The 24,405-nt window shown below is 42.8% G+C and overlaps 1 protein-coding gene across 1 annotated transcript; it reads right to left on the bottom strand. All coding sequences in view use genetic code 12, as the record gives it.

Moving 5' to 3' along the window:
• Window positions 1–4,512: 4,512 nt before the first annotated feature.
• On the bottom strand, window positions 4,513–21,117 carry PVL30_003565 (uncharacterized protein; the record flags this gene model as incomplete). Its single annotated transcript, XM_001526108.2, has 1 exon — window positions 4,513–21,117. One exon carries the CDS (start codon window positions 21,115–21,117, stop codon window positions 4,513–4,515), a length of 16,605 nt encoding a protein of 5,534 aa, XP_001526158.2.
• Window positions 21,118–24,405: the final 3,288 nt, after the last annotated feature.

The following is a 24,405-nucleotide window of genomic DNA, read 5'->3' as shown; positions in this document are numbered from 1 at the left end:
TCTTTTCTTTTTTTAATTTCCTTAAGCCTTCCAAGCAGTCAGTGAAAAGCGTATGTATTTGACTGAAATTTGTTTATGATTGATGTTTGAAGATGAAATTCGCAAACAAGTGTATACATTATATGTGTACATGGTTTGTTTATCTTTATTCGTTATTTTCTTTTTATTTTTTTTTTTTATTTTTTTTGTCTTATACTTTAATCATTCGATATCAAGTGGAAAGAATAATTGTTCAACGACATGTGCCTTTTGTGTACTGAAATGGAAGGAGGTGAAGGTGGAGGTGGATGAGCAGGAGCAGGAGGAGGAGGAGGAGGAGGAAACAATTATAATTGAAAGCTCAACAACTGCTGCTCTTTAAAGAAAGACGGTGCTTTCTTTAATTTTTTTTTGGTAACAATTCTCGTCAACATGGCATCCATTTTTTTTGAATTTGTCCTTCTTGTGTGTGTATGTTGGTGATGATGGTTTGTTTATTCTTCGTTTGCTGTGACTAAAAAGAAAAAAATTAAAAAATTAAAAAAATAAAAGGTGGTGGTAGTGCAACCAAGACTAAGCTTTGTAATAGTTCTCTAAAAGTATACAGGGACTAACTATCAACGCTTATACACTAACATAGCAACATAGTAATACACTAGCACTCCTTCGGCTATATTTAAGCGATATTGTTCTGTGCACTTCTTCTCTGCATTTGAACAAGTGAGTGTGGTTATGAATGGAATCCCTGTGTATCGAATGAATAAATACTTAAAAGTTACTTAAAATTTATAAGAAAAGAAAATGGACAGTTTGTGTATGAATATTTTGTTTACTATGCTGCAGTCGTTCGCTGACGCATGTAATTATTATTTAGCCGAAACCCTGTTTATTTTAATGCCCTTTCCTTCTTTTCATTTGATACTACTGTTCATTCTATTGTTACTGTTGTTGTTACTGTTGTTGTTACTGTTGTTGTTACTGTTCTTTCTATTGTTATTGTTGTTGTTGCTTTCACAACCACCACGTACTTGCATATTGTTATGTCCGAAAATGTCTCGTAAGTTGATTCCTTCTTACTTTCTCTCCCTCTCTCTCTCTCTATGGTATTCTCCTATTCTTTTTCTCTCTGTGTGTGGGTGTTATTACAAACATCATTATTAGCAATACATTGACCATGTGTTGTTGTAGTAGTGGAAATAGTGTCTGGGGTAGAGAAAGCAAACAGTATGTTGTTTACTTTGATAGTGGACAATCCATTAATCTAGATTCAAAGGAAAAGGCTAGTTATACGAAGAAATTAAATTAATGAAAAAAAAGAAAACAAGAAAAATGTGGCATGCCAATTCTACAACGACAATAGGCGTGAGGCATGAGGAAGGAGGAAGGAGGCATAAGACAGGAGTCGTGTAGTGTGTAGTGTGTAGTGTGTAGTGTGAAACGTGAGGCAAAAGTAAAGAAAACAGAGCAAAGCACAGCAAAACAGAGCCATCTTTTTACTTGAATAAACCAAATTTTCTTTCAAAAAGATGTTTGCTCTAAATTCCACCAACAAGTGTTTTAGTGTACTGTTATTAAACCAATGACATTTTTTTTTTTAAATCTAATTTAAATTTCATTTCATTTAATTTCATTTCTTGTTTACAAGCACAAGCTTATGAGAATGGTGATTGTTACAAATACACAGTATCCCTCCTGTATTGGATAAATCCGGTCTAAACTTCTTTGCGTGCATCGGCAAATGTTTTGCCTCAAAGTGAGTGTTTTCGTCTACTTTTTTCAAATGAAGAATAAAAAATAAAGGAAAAAACTTGGGGGGGGGGGAAGAGAGAGGCTAATGTATTATCCTAGTCATTAGTAATGTTTAGCGGTTACCTATTGATTAGCCAAATGAGTGAGTAATGATGATTTGCACTTTTGCGATGGTGATGATCTCTTTGCATCAATATTGACGATTTTGTAGTTGTTGTTGTTGTTGTTGTTGTTGTTCCTCTTCTTCTTCTTCATTAACTCTCTCAACGGCAAAATTAAAATCAAAATCGAAAATAAAGAACAAAAAAAAAGAGAGAAGAGTGAACGAAAATTTGCAAGCAGCAGATACGAGCCAAAGGAATTTCAAGTAAATACAAAATGTACAACAAAAACAAAACATGCAATGACAATTAATTATCAAAAAACTAAGAAACAAAAAACAAAACAAAAACAAAACAAAAATTGTAGGAAGATTATCCAGGGATACAAAGGAGAAGACAGGGAGTTGCAAAGGTGGAAAAAAAAATGGGGGAAAAAACAACAACCACCATGACTTTGTTGCTCGTCACTTCTTCATTCTACTATCACTTATTTTTTTTTTTTTTTTGTATTATTTTCCGGAATTATTGGTACTGGATATGGAATAGTGAAAAAAAATTTTACATGATGTCATCAAAACTAACTTTTAAGAAAATAAAATAATAAAAAACTTTGTTCAAGGAAAGAAAAGCAAATTGACCTTCTATCGTTCGTTCTTGATGGTTAACTTAATCTTCGTGCATTCCCAAAACTGGAACTGAGAGTTTCTCCTATTTCTCTCTAATTTTCTTACTTTATTAATTTTATATTTTATATAATTTTTGACCGTGATGAGTTCCTCGGATAAAAGAATTAAACTCGAACCCCCTGTCTCTCCATAAAGTATACATTGGGGGAAGGGGAGGGGAGACCCCATGACCCTTTTCAATGCTTTTGTTTTTATTTGAATGAATGAGTGAGTGAAACAAAATGCTCTATTCAGCACATTGTTGGTTTCGTCAACATTGTATGCTTTATTTCCCACAACATCTTCGTTAGTTTTCTTATAGACAAAAACTTTATATACATATATATAAAAAAATAAGAGGAAAAAGGAGAAAGGGGACAAAGACAAAGACAAAGACAAAGACAAAGACAAAGACCAAAAAATATATGGTAAGCTCAAATCAAATTCAAACCACTGGCTACGTACCCTTTTTTTTTTCAGGCATAAACAACAAACTATAAACTATAGACTACAAACTATAGACTACTGTGGACTAGTATTGAACATCTTTGCTTTGCTTCTCTTGGCAACTTCTATACCTTTGATGTTTTCAATTATATTTTTCAATCAAATCCAACATCAAAATCTAGTACACAATACCATACACTCTAATGGTCCATAATTGGTCAACGGATGCTCTCTAGTACTAATCATCATCATCATCATCATCATCATCATCACCCTTCTCCTTCTCTTCTTCTTCTTCTTCTTTTTCTTTGTCTAATTCAATTTTCTTGAGACTCTTTTTTGCAACTCCCAACGACATACACGGTATAAAAATATAATCCCATATTCTTTAAATGCTTTATGTCAAGAATTTGTACATATGGTAGCGTGGCCTTTTATCAATTGGAAAAAAAAATTTCCTTTTTTTTTGGCGACAAGGTAGCGTAAAATTATTGCAAAATTCAAAACCTTTGCACATCAAAGAACAAAAAAAAGGACTACTAGGGAGGTCAGACAAATATAAATGTTTAGATCAAACTCATGCTAAAACAAATGAAAAAAAAAACCAACAAAGAATCCAAAAATCCAATGAAAACTGCAAAACACTCATCACAAGATGTATCTCAAGATACAAATACAAAATCAAAATCTCTTTATTGATTAACCTACTGATAATCTTTATATTTATTTAAAGGTTGCTAAATCTCAATCACGTGATGCCATGTTTGAACTATACTTTTTCATAACTCATTATACTTACTTTCAATTACCTTTCTCCTGATTTTGGGTCACGTGATTGATTATATCCTGCTCTAACTAGATTGTATTGCGCAACGCTATTTTACCACCTTGAAAGACAATACATATATATATAGATGATATTAAAATGGGGCTATTCAAAGTGTTTGACATGTTTCCATCAAATCTATATATCTGGTGGCCCATCAAAAAATATTGAATACTTTATAGTCATCAAAGCAGAAGTATATAATGCTCCATATTAAACATTGGAAATTTGCAAACCATAAATTGCTCCTAAGAAAATTTATGCACCTGTAACAACAATCAACTTAACTCCTCTTCCATCTTGTAATTTCTAACTAAAAGCAAAATATATAGATCAACCACTTTTAAAAACACACACATTCCATGGCATTCTTCTTGTCCATAAAATAAAAAACAAGTATGCACGAAAACACACAACAAAAAGGCTAGACTTTCGAGCTTCCTAGATAATTGGAACCTATTTACATTCTTCAAGGTTCAATACAGTTATTAAATAACCAATATATATATATATATATATATATAAATTGTTTTTTTTTTTGAAAAAAAAAACCAACAATTCAAGACAGAAATTTCATCTTTATTTGCTTACATTTACAAAAATAAAATTTTCAAACCATAATTAAACATATATTAATAATTAAAAAAAATTAAAAAATCAAGTAAATACAAAAAAAAAAGTGTTCAATATTTTCATAGTGGGCAGATCCAATTATAAAAATGGACTTCGCATACCACCGACAAAATTAAAACAACACTGTAAAAATAGCAGTAAAAATAAATAAAACAAACGAAACTTGTATCGATGACCCAGCAGCCTCAACAGGAACCAAAGAACTAGTAGCAACGGACAGTGGGCTAACAGTTGGCCTTGTTCTACTTTCAATAACAGAAGAAGCATGTTTAAACGTAGAAATTGTAGATATGCTGAGTCCAGACTTGGATACAATACCCGATTCAGTAACCTCTGAGCCATCCTCATTGGTCCTGGTCCACGTGACAGTGTATTCTGTAGTCACATCGCCCTCGCTTGGTGGGAATGTAGTGATGGTTGTCTCGTAGTCGCCAGACTTGGATACAATACCCGATTCAGTAACCTCTGAGCCATCCTCATTGGTCCTGGTCCACGTGACAGTGTATTCTGTAGTCACATCGCCCTCGCTTGGTGGGAACGTAGTGATGGTTGTCTCGTAGTCGCCAGACTTGGATACAATACCCGATTCAGTAACCTCTGAGCCATCCTCATTGGTCCTGGTCCACGTGACAGTGTATTCTGTAGTCACATCGCCCTCGCTTGGTGGGAATGTAGTGATGGTTGTCTCGTAGTCGCCAGACTTGGATACAATACCCGATTCAGTAACCTCTGAGCCATCCTCATTGGTCCTGGTCCACGTGACAGTGTATTCTGTAGTCACATCGCCCTCGCTTGGTGGGAACGTAGTGATGGTTGTCTCGTAGTCGCCAGACTTGGATACAATACCCGATTCAGTAACCTCTGAGCCATCCTCATTGGTCCTGGTCCACGTGACAGTGTATTCTGTAGTCACATCGCCCTCGCTTGGTGGGAACGTAGTGATGGTTGTCTCGTAGTCGCCAGACTTGGATACAATACCCGATTCAGTAACCTCTGAGCCATCCTCATTGGTCCTGGTCCACGTGACAGTGTATTCTGTAGTCACATCGCCCTCGCTTGGTGGGAACGTAGTGATGGTTGTCTCGTAGTCGCCAGACTTGGATACAATACCCGATTCAGTAACCTCTGTGCCATCCTCATTGGTCCTGGTCCACGTGACAGTGTATTCTGTAGTCACATCGCCCTCGCTTGGTGGGAACGTAGTGATGGTTGTCTCGTAGTCGCCAGACTTGGATACAATACCCGATTCAGTAACCTCTGAGCCATCCTCATTGGTCCTGGTCCACGTGACAGTGTATTCTGTAGTCACATCGCCCTCGCTTGGTGGGAACGTAGTGATGGTTGTCTCGTAGTCGCCAGACTTGGATACAATACCCGATTCAGTAACCTCTGAGCCATCCTCATTGGTCCTGGTCCACGTGACAGTGTATTCTGTAGTCACATCGCCCTCGCTTGGTGGGAACGTAGTGATGGTTGTCTCGTAGTCGCCAGACTTGGATACAATACCCGATTCAGTAACCTCTGAGCCATCCTCATTGGTCCTGGTCCACGTGACAGTGTATTCTGTAGTCACATCGCCCTCGCTTGGTGGGAACGTAGTGATGGTTGTCTCGTAGTCGCCAGACTTGGATACAATACCCGATTCAGTAACCTCTGTGCCATCCTCATTGGTCCTGGTCCACGTGACAGTGTATTCTGTAGTCACATCGCCCTCGCTTGGTGGGAACGTAGTGATGGTTGTCTCGTAGTCGCCAGACTTGGATACAATACCCGATTCAGTAACCTCTGAGCCATCCTCATTGGTCCTGGTCCACGTGACAGTGTATTCTGTAGTCACATCGCCCTCGCTTGGTGGGAATGTAGTGATGGTTGTCTCGTAGTCGCCAGACTTGGATACAATACCCGATTCAGTAACCTCTGTGCCATCCTCATTGGTCCTGGTCCACGTGACAGTGTATTCTGTAGTCACATCGCCCTCGCTTGGTGGGAACGTAGTGATGGTTGTCTCGTAGTCGCCAGACTTGGATACAATACCCGATTCAGTAACCTCTGAGCCATCCTCATTGGTCCTGGTCCACGTGACAGTGTATTCTGTAGTCACATCGCCCTCGCTTGGTGGGAATGTAGTGATGGTTGTCTCGTAGTCGCCAGACTTGGATACAATACCCGATTCAGTAACCTCTGAGCCATCCTCATTGGTCCTGGTCCACGTGACAGTGTATTCTGTAGTCACATCGCCCTCGCTTGGTGGGAACGTAGTGATGGTTGTCTCGTAGTCGCCAGACTTGGATACAATACCCGATTCAGTAACCTCTGAGCCATCCTCATTGGTCCTGGTCCACGTGACAGTGTATTCTGTAGTCACATCGCCCTCGCTTGGTGGGAACGTAGTGATGGTTGTCTCGTAGTCGCCAGACTTGGATACAATACCCGATTCAGTAACCTCTGAGCCATCCTCATTGGTCCTGGTCCACGTGACAGTGTATTCTGTAGTCACATCGCCCTCGCTTGGTGGGAACGTAGTGATGGTTGTCTCGTAGTCGCCAGACTTGGATACAATACCCGATTCAGTAACCTCTGAGCCATCCTCATTGGTCCTGGTCCACGTGACAGTGTATTCTGTAGTCACATCGCCCTCGCTTGGTGGGAACGTAGTGATGGTTGTCTCGTAGTCGCCAGACTTGGATACAATACCCGATTCAGTAACCTCTGAGCCATCCTCATTGGTCCTGGTCCACGTGACAGTGTATTCTGTAGTCACATCGCCCTCGCTTGGTGGGAACGTAGTGATGGTTGTCTCGTAGTCGCCAGACTTGGATACAATACCCGATTCAGTAACCTCTGAGCCATCCTCATTGGTCCTGGTCCACGTGACAGTGAATTCATCAGTGGATTCTTCTGGTTGTGGGAACGTGGTGATGGTTGTCTCAGAGTCGCCGGATACCGACACAATACCTGATTCAGTAACTTCGTTACCCTCCTCATCCGTCTTGGTCCATGTGGCAGTGTATTCTGTAGTCACATCGCCCTCACTAACTTCTGGTTGTGGGAACGTGGTGATGGTTGTCTCAGAGTCGCCGGATACCGACACAATACCTGATTCAGTAACTTCGTTACCCTCCTCATCCGTCTTGGTCCATGTGGCAGTGTATTCTGTAGTCACATCGCCCTCACTAACTTCTGGTTGTGGGAACGTGGTGATGGTTGTCTCAGAGTCGCCGGATACCGACACAATACCTGATTCAGTAACTTCGTTACCCTCCTCATCCGTCTTGGTCCATGTGGCAGTGTATTCTGTAGTCACATCGCCCTCACTAACTTCTGGTTGTGGGAACGTGGTGATGGTTGTCTCAGAGTCGCCGGATACCGACACAATACCTGATTCAGTAACTTCGTTACCCTCCTCATCCGTCTTGGTCCATGTGGCAGTGTATTCTGTAGTCACATCGCCCTCACTAACTTCTGGTTGTGGGAACGTGGTGATGGTTGTCTCAGAGTCGCCGGATACCGACACAATACCTGATTCAGTAACTTCGTTACCCTCCTCATCCGTCTTGGTCCATGTGGCAGTGTATTCTGTAGTCACATCGCCCTCACTAACTTCTGGTTGTGGGAACGTGGTGATGGTTGTCTCAGAGTCGCCGGATACCGACACAATACCTGATTCAGTAACTTCGTTACCCTCCTCATCCGTCTTGGTCCATGTGGCAGTGTATTCTGTAGTCACATCGCCCTCACTAACTTCTGGTTGTGGGAACGTGGTGATGGTTGTCTCAGAGTCGCCGGATACCGACACAATACCTGATTCAGTAACTTCGTTACCCTCCTCATCCGTCTTGGTCCATGTGGCAGTGTATTCTGTAGTCACATCGCCCTCACTAACTTCTGGTTGTGGGAACGTGGTGATGGTTGTCTCAGAGTCGCCGGATACCGACACAATACCTGATTCAGTAACTTCGTTACCCTCCTCATCCGTCTTGGTCCATGTGGCAGTGTATTCTGTAGTCACATCGCCCTCACTAACTTCTGGTTGTGGGAACGTGGTGATGGTTGTCTCAGAGTCGCCGGATACCGACACAATACCTGATTCAGTAACTTCGTTACCCTCCTCATCCGTCTTGGTCCATGTGGCAGTGTATTCTGTAGTCACATCGCCCTCACTAACTTCTGGTTGTGGGAACGTGGTGATGGTTGTCTCAGAGTCGCCGGATACCGACACAATACCTGATTCAGTAACTTCGTTACCCTCCTCATCCGTCTTGGTCCATGTGGCAGTGTATTCTGTAGTCACATCGCCCTCACTAACTTCTGGTTGTGGGAACGTGGTGATGGTTGTCTCAGAGTCGCCGGATACCGACACAATACCTGATTCAGTAACTTCGTTACCCTCCTCATCCGTCTTGGTCCATGTGGCAGTGTATTCTGTAGTCACATCGCCCTCACTAACTTCTGGTTGTGGGAACGTGGTGATGGTTGTCTCAGAGTCGCCGGATACCGACACAATACCTGATTCAGTAACTTCGTTACCCTCCTCATCCGTCTTGGTCCATGTAGTAGTGTACTCAGTAGTGAGTGGACCTGGGAACGTCGTGATGGTCGTCAATGACGTGTCTGATTGTGAAACAATACCAGACTCCGTAACTTCGTTACCCTCCTCATCTGTCGTGGTCCATGTAGTAGTGTACTCAGTAGTGAATGGACGTGGGAACGTCGTCACCGTCGATAATGACTCTCCTGATTGCGTTACAATACCAGAATCTGTCACTTCATTACCTTCTTCATCCGTAGTAGTCCATGTAGTAGTGTACTCGGTCGTGAAGTCCAGTGCGATAGGTGGGAACGTCGTGATGGTCGTCAATGACGAGTCGGACTGTGAAACAATACCCGATTCCGTAACTTCGTTACCCTCCTCATCTGTCGTGGTCCATGTAGTAGTGTACTCAGTAGTGAGTGGACCTGGGAACGTCGTGATGGTCGTCAATGACGTGTCTGATTGTGAAACAATACCAGACTCCGTAACTTCGTTACCCTCCTCATCTGTCGTGGTCCATGTAGTAGTGTACTCAGTAGTGAATGGACGTGGGAACGTCGTCACCGTCGATAATGACTCTCCTGATTGCGTTACAATACCAGAATCTGTCACTTCATTACCTTCTTCATCCGTAGTAGTCCATGTAGTAGTGTACTCGGTCGTGAAGTCCAGTGCGATAGGTGGGAACGTCGTGATGGTCGTCAATGACGAGTCGGACTGTGAAACAATACCCGATTCCGTAACTTCGTTACCCTCCTCATCTGTCGTGGTCCATGTAGTAGTGTACTCAGTAGTGAATGGACGTGGGAACGTCGTCACCGTCGATAATGACTCTCCTGATTGCGTTACAATACCAGAATCTGTCACTTCATTACCTTCTTCATCCGTAGTAGTCCATGTAGTAGTGTACTCGGTCGTGAAGTCCAGTGCGATAGGTGGGAACGTCGTGATGGTCGTCAATGACGAGTCGGACTGTGAAACAATACCCGATTCCGTAACTTCGTTACCCTCCTCATCTGTCGTGGTCCATGTAGTAGTGTACTCAGTAGTGAGTGGACCTGGGAACGTCGTGATGGTCGTCAATGACGTGTCTGATTGTGAAACAATACCAGACTCCGTAACTTCGTTACCCTCCTCATCTGTCGTGGTCCATGTAGTAGTGTACTCAGTAGTGAATGGACGTGGGAACGTCGTCACCGTCGATAATGACTCTCCTGATTGCGTTACAATACCAGAATCTGTCACTTCATTACCTTCTTCATCCGTAGTAGTCCATGTAGTAGTGTACTCGGTCGTGAAGTCCAGTGCGATAGGTGGGAACGTCGTGATGGTCGTCAATGACGAGTCGGACTGTGAAACAATACCCGATTCCGTAACTTCGTTACCCTCCTCATCTGTCGTGGTCCATGTAGTAGTGTACTCAGTAGTGAATGGACGTGGGAACGTCGTCACCGTCGATAATGACTCTCCTGATTGCGTTACAATACCAGAATCTGTCACTTCATTACCTTCTTCATCCGTAGTAGTCCATGTAGTAGTGTACTCGGTCGTGAAGTCCAGTGCGATAGGTGGGAACGTCGTGATGGTCGTCAATGACGAGTCGGACTGTGAAACAATACCCGATTCCGTAACTTCGTTACCCTCCTCATCTGTCGTGGTCCATGTAGTAGTGTACTCAGTAGTGAGTGGACCTGGGAACGTCGTGATGGTCGTCAATGACGTGTCTGATTGTGAAACAATACCAGACTCCGTAACTTCGTTACCCTCCTCATCTGTCGTGGTCCATGTAGTAGTGTACTCAGTAGTGAATGGACGTGGGAACGTCGTCACCGTCGATAATGACTCTCCTGATTGCGTTACAATACCAGAATCTGTCACTTCATTACCTTCTTCATCCGTAGTAGTCCATGTAGTAGTGTACTCGGTCGTGAAGTCCAGTGCGATAGGTGGGAACGTCGTGATGGTCGTCAATGACGAGTCGGACTGTGAAACAATACCCGATTCCGTAACTTCGTTACCCTCCTCATCTGTCGTGGTCCATGTAGTAGTGTACTCAGTAGTGAGTGGACCTGGGAACGTCGTGATGGTCGTCAATGACGTGTCTGATTGTGAAACAATACCCGATTCCGTAACTTCGTTACCCTCCTCATCTGTCGTGGTCCATGTAGTAGTGTACTCAGTAGTGAGTGGACCTGGGAACGTCGTGATGGTCGTCAATGACGTGTCTGATTGTGAAACAATACCAGACTCCGTAACTTCGTTACCCTCCTCATCTGTCGTGGTCCATGTAGTAGTGTACTCAGTAGTGAATGGACGTGGGAACGTCGTCACCGTCGATAATGACTCTCCTGATTGCGTTACAATACCAGAATCTGTCACTTCATTACCTTCTTCATCCGTAGTAGTCCATGTAGTAGTGTACTCGGTCGTGAAGTCCAGTGCGATAGGTGGGAACGTCGTGATGGTCGTCAATGACGAGTCGGACTGTGAAACAATACCCGATTCCGTAACTTCGTTACCCTCCTCATCTGTCGTGGTCCATGTAGTAGTGTACTCAGTAGTGAGTGGACCTGGGAACGTCGTGATGGTCGTCAATGACGTGTCTGATTGTGAAACAATACCAGACTCCGTAACTTCGTTACCCTCCTCATCTGTCGTGGTCCATGTAGTAGTGTACTCAGTAGTGAATGGACGTGGGAACGTCGTCACCGTCGATAATGACTCTCCTGATTGCGTTACAATACCAGAATCTGTCACTTCATTACCTTCTTCATCCGTAGTAGTCCATGTAGTAGTGTACTCGGTCGTGAAGTCCAGTGCGATAGGTGGGAACGTCGTGATGGTCGTCAATGACGAGTCGGACTGTGAAACAATACCCGATTCCGTAACTTCGTTACCCTCCTCATCTGTCGTGGTCCATGTAGTAGTGTACTCAGTAGTGAGTGGACCTGGGAACGTCGTGATGGTCGTCAATGACGTGTCTGATTGTGAAACAATACCAGACTCCGTAACTTCGTTACCCTCCTCATCTGTCGTGGTCCATGTAGTAGTGTACTCAGTAGTGAATGGACGTGGGAACGTCGTCACCGTCGATAATGACTCTCCTGATTGCGTTACAATACCAGAATCTGTCACTTCATTACCTTCTTCATCCGTAGTAGTCCATGTAGTAGTGTACTCGGTCGTGAAGTCCAGTGCGATAGGTGGGAACGTCGTGATGGTCGTCAATGACGAGTCGGACTGTGAAACAATACCCGATTCCGTAACTTCGTTACCCTCCTCATCTGTCGTGGTCCATGTAGTAGTGTACTCAGTAGTGAGTGGACCTGGGAACGTCGTGATGGTCGTCAATGACGTGTCTGATTGTGAAACAATACCAGACTCCGTAACTTCGTTACCCTCCTCATCTGTCGTGGTCCATGTAGTAGTGTACTCAGTAGTGAATGGACGTGGGAACGTCGTCACCGTCGATAATGACTCTCCTGATTGCGTTACAATACCAGAATCTGTCACTTCATTACCTTCTTCATCCGTAGTAGTCCATGTAGTAGTGTACTCGGTCGTGAAGTCCAGTGCGATAGGTGGGAACGTCGTGATGGTCGTCAATGACGAGTCGGACTGTGAAACAATACCCGATTCCGTAACTTCGTTACCCTCCTCATCTGTCGTGGTCCATGTAGTAGTGTACTCAGTAGTGAGTGGACCTGGGAACGTCGTGATGGTCGTCAATGACGTGTCTGATTGTGAAACAATACCAGACTCCGTAACTTCGTTACCCTCCTCATCTGTCGTGGTCCATGTAGTAGTGTACTCAGTAGTGAATGGACGTGGGAACGTCGTCACCGTCGATAATGACTCTCCTGATTGCGTTACAATACCAGAATCTGTCACTTCATTACCTTCTTCATCCGTAGTAGTCCATGTAGTAGTGTACTCGGTCGTGAAGTCCAGTGCGATAGGTGGGAACGTCGTGATGGTCGTCAATGACGAGTCGGACTGTGAAACAATACCCGATTCCGTAACTTCGTTACCCTCCTCATCTGTCGTGGTCCATGTAGTAGTGTACTCAGTAGTGAGTGGACCTGGGAACGTCGTGATGGTCGTCAATGACGTGTCTGATTGTGAAACAATACCAGACTCCGTAACTTCGTTACCCTCCTCATCTGTCGTGGTCCATGTAGTAGTGTACTCAGTAGTGAATGGACGTGGGAACGTCGTCACCGTCGATAATGACTCTCCTGATTGCGTTACAATACCAGAATCTGTCACTTCATTACCTTCTTCATCCGTAGTAGTCCATGTAGTAGTGTACTCGGTCGTGAAGTCCAGTGCGATAGGTGGGAACGTCGTGATGGTCGTCAATGACGAGTCGGACTGTGAAACAATACCCGATTCCGTAACTTCGTTACCCTCCTCATCTGTCGTGGTCCATGTAGTAGTGTACTCAGTAGTGAGTGGACCTGGGAACGTCGTGATGGTCGTCAATGACGTGTCTGATTGTGAAACAATACCAGACTCCGTAACTTCGTTACCCTCCTCATCTGTCGTGGTCCATGTAGTAGTGTACTCAGTAGTGAATGGACGTGGGAACGTCGTCACCGTCGATAATGACTCTCCTGATTGCGTTACAATACCAGAATCTGTCACTTCATTACCTTCTTCATCCGTAGTAGTCCATGTAGTAGTGTACTCGGTCGTGAAGTCCAGTGCGATAGGTGGGAACGTCGTGATGGTCGTCAATGACGAGTCGGACTGTGAAACAATACCCGATTCCGTAACTTCGTTACCCTCCTCATCTGTCGTGGTCCATGTAGTAGTGTACTCAGTAGTGAGTGGACCTGGGAACGTCGTGATGGTCGTCAATGACGTGTCTGATTGTGAAACAATACCAGACTCCGTAACTTCGTTACCCTCCTCATCTGTCGTGGTCCATGTAGTAGTGTACTCAGTAGTGAATGGACGTGGGAACGTCGTCACCGTCGATAATGACTCTCCTGATTGCGTTACAATACCAGAATCTGTCACTTCATTACCTTCTTCATCCGTAGTAGTCCATGTAGTAGTGTACTCGGTCGTGAAGTCCAGTGCGATAGGTGGGAACGTCGTGATGGTCGTCAATGACGAGTCGGACTGTGAAACAATACCCGATTCCGTAACTTCGTTACCCTCCTCATCTGTCGTGGTCCATGTAGTAGTGTACTCAGTAGTGAGTGGACCTGGGAACGTCGTGATGGTCGTCAATGACGTGTCTGATTGTGAAACAATACCAGACTCCGTAACTTCGTTACCCTCCTCATCTGTCGTGGTCCATGTAGTAGTGTACTCAGTAGTGAATGGACGTGGGAACGTCGTCACCGTCGATAATGACTCTCCTGATTGCGTTACAATACCAGAATCTGTCACTTCATTACCTTCTTCATCCGTAGTAGTCCATGTAGTAGTGTACTCGGTCGTGAAGTCCAGTGCGATAGGTGGGAACGTCGTGATGGTCGTCAATGACGAGTCGGACTGTGAAACAATACCCGATTCCGTAACTTCGTTACCCTCCTCATCTGTCGTGGTCCATGTAGTAGTGTACTCAGTAGTGAGTGGACCTGGGAACGTCGTGATGGTCGTCAATGACGTGTCTGATTGTGAAACAATACCAGACTCCGTAACTTCGTTACCCTCCTCATCTGTCGTGGTCCATGTAGTAGTGTACTCAGTAGTGAATGGACGTGGGAACGTCGTCACCGTCGATAATGACTCTCCTGATTGCGTTACAATACCAGAATCTGTCACTTCATTACCTTCTTCATCCGTAGTAGTCCATGTAGTAGTGTACTCGGTCGTGAAGTCCAGTGCGATAGGTGGGAACGTCGTGATGGTCGTCAATGACGAGTCGGACTGTGAAACAATACCCGATTCCGTAACTTCGTTACCCTCCTCATCTGTCGTGGTCCATGTAGTAGTGTACTCAGTAGTGAGTGGACCTGGGAACGTCGTGATGGTCGTCAATGACGTGTCTGATTGTGAAACAATACCAGACTCCGTAACTTCGTTACCCTCCTCATCTGTCGTGGTCCATGTAGTAGTGTACTCAGTAGTGAATGGACGTGGGAACGTCGTCACCGTCGATAATGACTCTCCTGATTGCGTTACAATACCAGAATCTGTCACTTCATTACCTTCTTCATCCGTAGTAGTCCATGTAGTAGTGTACTCGGTCGTGAAGTCCAGTGCGATAGGTGGGAACGTCGTGATGGTCGTCAATGACGAGTCGGACTGTGAAACAATACCCGATTCCGTAACTTCGTTACCCTCCTCATCTGTCGTGGTCCATGTAGTAGTGTACTCAGTAGTGAGTGGACCTGGGAACGTCGTGATGGTCGTCAATGACGTGTCTGATTGTGAAACAATACCAGACTCCGTAACTTCGTTACCCTCCTCATCTGTCGTGGTCCATGTAGTAGTGTACTCAGTAGTGAATGGACGTGGGAACGTCGTCACCGTCGATAATGACTCTCCTGATTGCGTTACAATACCAGAATCTGTCACTTCATTACCTTCTTCATCCGTAGTAGTCCATGTAGTAGTGTACTCGGTCGTGAAGTCCAGTGCGATAGGTGGGAACGTCGTGATGGTCGTCAATGACGAGTCGGACTGTGAAACAATACCCGATTCCGTAACTTCGTTACCCTCCTCATCTGTCGTGGTCCATGTAGTAGTGTACTCAGTAGTGAGTGGACCTGGGAACGTCGTGATGGTCGTCAATGACGTGTCTGATTGTGAAACAATACCAGACTCCGTAACTTCGTTACCCTCCTCATCTGTCGTGGTCCATGTAGTAGTGTACTCAGTAGTGAATGGACGTGGGAACGTCGTCACCGTCGATAATGACTCTCCTGATTGCGTTACAATACCAGAATCTGTCACTTCATTACCTTCTTCATCCGTAGTAGTCCATGTAGTAGTGTACTCGGTCGTGAAGTCCAGTGCGATAGGTGGGAACGTCGTGATGGTCGTCAATGACGAGTCGGACTGTGAAACAATACCCGATTCCGTAACTTCGTTACCCTCCTCATCTGTCGTGGTCCATGTAGTAGTGTACTCAGTAGTGAGTGGACCTGGGAACGTCGTGATGGTCGTCAATGACGTGTCTGATTGTGAAACAATACCAGACTCCGTAACTTCGTTACCCTCCTCATCTGTCGTGGTCCATGTAGTAGTGTACTCAGTAGTGAATGGACGTGGGAACGTCGTCACCGTCGATAATGACTCTCCTGATTGCGTTACAATACCAGAATCTGTCACTTCATTACCTTCTTCATCCGTAGTAGTCCATGTAGTAGTGTACTCGGTCGTGAAGTCCAGTGCGATAGGTGGGAACGTCGTGATGGTCGTCAATGACGAGTCGGACTGTGAAACAATACCCGATTCCGTAACTTCGTTACCCTCCTCATCTGTCGTGGTCCATGTAGTAGTGTACTCAGTAGTGAGTGGACCTGGGAACGTCGTGATGGTCGTCAATGACGTGTCTGATTGTGAAACAATACCAGACTCCGTAACTTCGTTACCCTCCTCATCTGTCGTGGTCCATGTAGTAGTGTACTCAGTAGTGAATGGACGTGGGAACGTCGTCACCGTCGATAATGACTCTCCTGATTGCGTTACAATACCAGAATCTGTCACTTCATTACCTTCTTCATCCGTAGTAGTCCATGTAGTAGTGTACTCGGTCGTGAAGTCCAGTGCGATAGGTGGGAACGTCGTGATGGTCGTCAATGACGAGTCGGACTGTGAAACAATACCCGATTCCGTAACTTCGTTACCCTCCTCATCTGTCGTGGTCCATGTAGTAGTGTACTCAGTAGTGAGTGGACCTGGGAACGTCGTGATGGTCGTCAATGACGTGTCTGATTGTGAAACAATACCAGACTCCGTAACTTCGTTACCCTCCTCATCTGTCGTGGTCCATGTAGTAGTGTACTCAGTAGTGAATGGACGTGGGAACGTCGTCACCGTCGATAATGACTCTCCTGATTGCGTTACAATACCAGAATCTGTCACTTCATTACCTTCTTCATCCGTAGTAGTCCATGTAGTAGTGTACTCGGTCGTGAAGTCCAGTGCGATAGGTGGGAACGTCGTGATGGTCGTCAATGACGAGTCGGACTGTGAAACAATACCCGATTCCGTAACTTCGTTACCCTCCTCATCTGTCGTGGTCCATGTAGTAGTGTACTCAGTAGTGAATGGACGTGGGAACGTCGTCACCGTCGATAATGACTCTCCTGATTGCGTTACAATACCAGAATCTGTCACTTCATTACCTTCTTCATCCGTAGTAGTCCATGTAGTAGTGTACTCGGTCGTGAAGTCCAGTGCGATAGGTGGGAACGTCGTGATGGTCGTCAATGACGAGTCGGACTGTGAAACAATACCCGATTCCGTAACTTCGTTACCCTCCTCATCTGTCGTGGTCCATGTAGTAGTGTACTCAGTAGTGAATGGACGTGGGAACGTCGTCACCGTCGATAATGACTCTCCTGATTGCGTTACAATACCAGAATCTGTCACTTCATTACCTTCTTCATCCGTAGTAGTCCATGTAGTAGTGTACTCGGTCGTGAAGTCCAGTGCGATAGGTGGGAACGTCGTGATGGTCGTCAATGACGAGTCGGACTGTGAAACAATACCCGATTCCGTAACTTCGTTACCCTCCTCATCTGTCGTGGTCCATGTAGTAGTGTACTCAGTAGTGAGTGGACCTGGGAACGTCGTGATGGTCGTCAATGACGTGTCTGATTGTGAAACAATACCCGATTCCGTAACTTCGTTACCCTCCTCATCTGTCGTGGTCCATGTAGTAGTGTACTCAGTAGTGAATGGACGTGGGAACGTCGTCACCGTCGATAATGACTCTCCTGATTGCGTTACAATACCAGAATCTGTCACTTCATTACCTTCTTCATCCGTAGTAGTCCATGTAGTAGTGTACTCGGTCGTGAAGTCCAGTGCGATAGGTGGGAACGTCGTGATGGTCGTCAATGACGAGTCGGACTGTGAAACAATACCCGATTCCGTAACTTCGTTACCCTCCTCATCCGTCGTGGTCCATGTAGTAGTGTACTCAGTAGTGAATGGACGTGGGAACGTCGTGATGGTCGTCAATGACGAGTCGGACTGTGAAACAATACCCGATTCCGTAACTTCGTTACCCTCCTCATCTGTCGTGGTCCATGTAGTAGTGTACTCAGTAGTGAATGGACGTGGGAACGTCGTCACAGTAGTCAAGGACTCGTCCGATTGTGAAACAATACCAGACTCCGTAACTTCGTTACCCTCCTCATCTGTCGTGGTCCATGTAGTAGTGTACTCAGTAGTGAATGGACGTGGGAACGTCGTCACAGTAGTCAAGGACTCGTCCGATTGTGAAACAATACCAGACTCTGTAACTTCGTTACCCTCCTCATCCGTCGTAGTCCATGTAGTAGTGTACTCAGTAGTGAATGGACGTGGGAACGTCGTCACAGTAGTCAAGGACTCGTCCGATTGTGAAACAATACCAGACTCCGTAACTTCGTTACCCTCCTCATCTGTCGTGGTCCATGTAGTAGTGTACTCAGTAGTGAATGGACGTGGGAACGTCGTCACAGTAGTCAAGGACTCGTCCGATTGTGAAACAATACCAGACTCTGTAACTTCGTTACCCTCCTCATCCGTCGTAGTCCATGTAGTAGTGTACTCAGTAGTGAATGGACGTGGGAACGTCGTCACAGTAGTCAAGGACTCGTCCGATTGTGAAACAATACCAGACTCCGTAACTTCGTTACCTTCTTCATCCGTCGTCGTCCATGTAGTAGTGTACTCAGTAGTGAATGGACGTGGGAACGTCGTCACAGTAGTCAAGGACTCGTCCGATTGTGAAACAATACCAGACTCCGTAACTTCGTTACCCTCCTCATCCGTCGTGGTCCATGTAGTAGTGTACTCGGTCGTGAAGTCCAGTGCGATAGGTGGGAACGTCGTGATGGTCGTCAATGACGAGTCGGACTGTGAAACAATACCCGATTCCGTAACTTCGTTACCCTCTTCATCCGTCGTGGTCCATGTAGTAGTGTACTCAGTAGTGAATGGACGTGGGAACGTCGTCACAGTAGTCAAGGACTCGTCCGATTGTGAAACAATACCAGACTCTGTAACTTCGTTACCCTCCTCATCCGTCGTAGTCCATGTAGTAGTGTACTCAGTAGTGAATGGACGTGGGAACGTCGTCACAGTAGTCAAGGACTCGTCCGATTGTGAAACAATACCAGACTCCGTAACTTCGTTACCCTCCTCATCCGTCGTGGTCCATGTAGTAGTGTACTCAGTAGTGAATGGATGTGGGAACGTCGTCACAGTAGTCAATGACTCGTCCGATTGTGAAACAATACCAGACTCCGTAACTTCGTTACCTTCTTCATCCGTCGTCGTCCATGTAGTAGTGTACTCAGTAGTGAATGGATGTGGGAACGTCGTGATGGTCGTCAATGACTCGTCCGATTGCGAAACAATACCAGACTCCGTAACTTCGTTACCTTCTTCATCCGTCGTCGTCCATGTAGTAGTGTACTCAGTAGTGAATGGACGTGGGAACGTCGTCACAGTAGTCAAGGACTCGTCCGATTGTGAAACAATACCAGACTCCGTAACTTCGTTACCCTCCTCATCCGTCGTGGTCCATGTAGTAGTGTACTCAGTAGTGAATGGACGTGGGAACGTCGTGATGGTCGTCAATGACTCGTCCGATTGCGAAACAATACCAGACTCTGTAACTTCGTTACCCTCCTCATCTGTCGTGGTCCATGTAGTAGTGTACTCAGTAGTGAATGGTGGTGGAAAAGTTGTTATGGTACTAGTGATTTCACCTTGTTCTGATACAATTCCTGATTGGGTTATTTCCTTGCCATCATCAGTAGTTGTGACCCATGTAGTTGTATATTGAGTAGGTGTACATAAATCATTATCGGGTTGCATTTCCTCAATTTTTACCACTCCACCTTCTGTTTCAGTGCTATACTTCACCAGTTTGCCACAATAGTGTTCTGTCACAGTCGTCGTATGGTAAGGGACTTCAACCACTATAGTCTTTGTTTTATCAATTCCAGTTCTGAATGGCAAGGTTGTAACTCTTGTCAGCTGCATATCATAAGTCAGTGTAATATAATCAATTTCATATCCTTCATTAACATTAACATTTCCAACTGACGCTGGTTGCCATCCAAAGGGCTCCGAGTTAGACTTAGCGCTTTGACCTACACATTGAAAATCATTATAAACGTTTGCCCTCGCTTGTTGACCCAATCCAAGATTAAAGGTCACTTCAAAAAGAGGTCTATAACCGGCAGGAATATTATTGTAACTAATACTCACAGAATTTCGAGTACATGTTACCCTCATGTCAAATGGTTCTGCTTCTGTTGGATTTTTCCATCCGTTGAATGATGTAGCAATGTAGGTTGCGACGTGAGAACAATCAATTGTAGTATAAAGATTATCTATAGTGTACACTCCGCTTGAAATTCCATTTGGACAATCAGCACCAGTAAGTCGAATGTAAAGTCTCTGTAGATTTGAACTATAACGTGAATTCATCAACAAATAATTTTCCGGTGATTGTGTTACATAATAATTACGGAGCTCGAAATTTACCGTTGTAGATAAAGGTTCTCCACCATCAGAAAACGTAATTGTATTAGTACCACCTTTGTAAAAAGTGGAACACTCAAGGTCGTTTTTGGAACCACCTCCTCCTTGATTGAAAATCAAAGGTAAATCAATCAGGCCAGCAACATTTGTATCTTCATTCACTAAACTAGTTGCCGTACATTGTAGTTCGGAAAAGGTAACTAAATCTTCACCAGAAAACAACGTACAATCCGCATAAGCTTTACCCGCGAATGACAATTGAATGGTACTTTGAGATGAATAAAACCTGTAGGTACAGGGCATGTGCAAAGTAAAAGTATCTCCAGGTTTAACATTTTGTCCATCAATATTCCACGATAAAGTGGATTTCCAATACGCAAATGCAGGTACCTTATAATCATATAGGCCCGCTTGTACATATTGAATTTTATCAAAACTTTTAAAAACATTACTAACTTGCGCCGCTTGTATTAGCGCAAGAAGTGTTAGAAACCGTAGAATCAAAGTGATCATTGGTGACGTAAATTCGTGCTTGCTTCAAAAAAAAACCAAAATCTAAAAGTTTTAATCCAAAGTGATTTGACCCACATATATATATAGTCATACATTGCAATCCTTGTATTGTCATGTTTCAGCCAACACGTGCAATAAGTGGGCCAATTTTTTTTTCTACCAAAGGTAAGAAAATGTTCAAGGAAAGTATAACCAAAAGGTTGGTTGGAGTCGACGCATTGAAATGCAAAGTCTATCTTGTCCTTTTCAAACATTTTTATTAATTATTAGTTTCTGAAAAATAAAAAATAAAAAATGGTTTCTGGTTTTAATATTGAAAGTATTCAGAATCAGAAGTGATGGTTAGATTTTTCGAATCAACTCTTACATTCTGCAAATGAGTATATGGTTTTCCCATCATATGTAGTTATAATACCAATAAGAATTTTGAAGCTCTGGCAAACGATACCAAAAAATAGTCAAATTCCAGTCTGTGCACTGATATCGATCATTTTGTAGAGTAGGGCCATAAAATTATCTTTGAAATTAATAAATCGAGGTTTGGCCAGTGGATTCAAGATAATGAATTAAAAAAAAAAAAAAAAATTAAATAAATGAAAATAAATGAAGAAAAACAAAATTTTGAATGTCTCGAGTATTGTGAGTGCACACACACACACACACACGCGCGCGCGCGCGTGTTGATGTATTAGCAATTTCCCTTTTGTTTTTTTATTTTGTTTTTTTTGATTTAGAGTACAATTTTTGTCTTGCACAATCGTACCACACACACTGTACCAAGCACAACTTCTTTGCTACTAGATTTAAATGTATCTAACTACCAATAACAACTTGTAAATGAACGAAGTTTATATCATCTTTCCATTTACCTTTCTGCTACCTTACCCGCCCATTCTTATCCGATTTTTAGACAAGATAAAACAGTGATTGAGAAATGTTCGGATTAATCAATGTTTTCAAGTGTAGTCCATCGCTATGATACTGAGCTTGCTTCTAATTCAAGTGTGTTGTATATAGCTGAATTGGACAGAGCGGTAATAATAATTTTCTGTCATCAATATGTTAATGACGGTGAATTATTTTAAGGAAATCGTAGAGACCCTGGTATAGGATGTCAAATGGAACGATAATTTCTTGATCAATTATAATAGCATCAATCTGTAAACACATGCAATCAAATGCATAGGTCTGTGCGTGCTTGTTATTGTTATTGGCGCCATTTTCATAGTCACAGATTACGGGAGATGCAAGAAGAAGTAGAAAGGATAGTGAATGTAGAATACAGAGTCAAGAGGGATTTGGAAACACGGGATTATAGAACGAGGAGTAAAAATTGCAATGGAAATGGTCTAGAATTGCTCTAGTTCAATAATTGGTAAGAGGATGATAATAGTTTTATAATAAACTTTGTCACTGCAAAATGTCACTTAAATACACCATATCAATTTTGCAATTTTGCAATTTTGTAATTTTGTAATTTTGTAATTTTATAGTTTTGCAATTTATTTGACATATTTATTTTTTAACCAATGATGGGGAAACAAAAACAATCATTTATGTCCAACTATCAAATGCACATTATTGTGGTTCTTGATGTAATTAAATGTTTTAACACTACTATAGATCTACTGTTTGACAGTAACTGGATGGAATTTTCATTATTTAATGGGAAACGTGGCAGAGTGTTGGAATGTATCTACTTTTTCAATGGTTCTTGTATAAGTATTTTTTCTTTTTTTTTATTTTTTTCATTTCCAACCATTTCTTACAAGATGAAACACCTTTTAGGGTGGTACTTTAGACAACGGAATAATTGAGAAACTTGTCAAGTAGAATCTTAATTTGTCTTCGTCTGTTATGGGTTTATCTATATTAATTTCCACGAAAGCAATCATTTTCTTTGCCTTGTGCAACGCGTTTGTAATCCATTGAAAAGTCTTGTTCAAATTTGACATGAGCATAAATTGACAGTCTCTTCTCGAAACCTTCTCTCTCCCCTACAATATTTTATTGCTTGAAGTAAACATTAGCTAATACTGAAAGAGCGAGTGGTTTATTTTTATTTTTGAACTGTTTCCATATTATTTCTCTTTCATCTTTTCCAAATAATGAAAAAAAAATAATGAAATAAAGAAAAAGTCGATAGATCAATAGATCAATTTTCAAATTAAACGAACCCCCTGTTGATGACAAACTTTGCTTACCAGGCAACTAAAGGGATAGATGAGGAAAATTTTGTAAAACATTTTGAACAGAACAGTACCTTGTTTTGGTGGCATGTACCTCCGCTCTAGTGCTGTCTTGCTGTCTTCCTTCTCTGCAACATTAGGCAGCAGAATATTGCAAAGCACAAAAAGAGTGTTATAAGAACAATAAAATGCAACAATCGATTCAACTCTCCTTAGTAAATGGAAGGGTTTCATCATAGGGGTATGCTTCTAGAACCATTTTTTTTGGAGTATTTTATTGGGCTGGTTAGAGAAAATAGTACTAAAGTTATATGCAACAAGTACTCATTTGAATATTCATCGATTAGTACGCCGCTTTTCTTGCTTGCGAACTAGTTGATTGAATAAACAGCCAAAGTAACATTCTGTTGATGGAAACTAACAATTTTCAAAGCAGACAAAAAGTTAAAGAGTAGATCATATGTAAAGAAGACCTATTGCCTTTTTCCTTCAAATAGAGAAGTAGAAAACAAGGGGAAAATCAGAATCCATCTCTATTTAGTTCATGCCATTTCCATTTACCTTCCATTCTATTTGCAAGTAAAGTTGTCTTTTTGTTTCTTTGTTAGGTAAATCAAATCAATGCTGAAGCGAAAAAGAAAAAAAAAAAAGGAAATCTCATAGCATCTATTTGAATCCCAGTCGTAGAAGTTGAATTTTGGAGTTTTGGTTCATTATTTTGACTGATTTAATTGCAGAAAAGCTCTCCGTGACTTTAGAATAGGATCCATACAACCGAGATAGCAAAAAAAAAAAAAAAAAAAAAAAAATAACTTGTGAAAACCATGATTCAAGAAAAAATAAAACTTTGAAAAATGGAATAAAAGTTTATGAATATAAACCTGAGACAAGTCTAGGTACAAACACCAACTCCCTCGAACAATGTCAATACAGAGTATATATGTGCCTCGAATATATTTATTATCCTCGATTAGCCATGTTGAAGGTAAATAGAAAACAGAAAGAAAAAAACAAAAACAAACAAAAAAAAACAAAAAGAGAGAGAGGGAGGGAGAGAGAAGACGAAAAAGCAGTTAACTCTACTAAAGATTGTGTACTT

Source organism: Lodderomyces elongisporus, chromosome 4 (genome assembly GCF_030384665.1).
Source record: "Lodderomyces elongisporus chromosome 4, complete sequence".
Lineage (NCBI taxonomy): Eukaryota > Fungi > Ascomycota > Pichiomycetes > Serinales > Debaryomycetaceae > Lodderomyces > Lodderomyces elongisporus.
The sequence above is the reverse complement of the archived record's forward strand: the minus strand, read 5'-3'. Positions and strand labels throughout refer to the sequence as shown.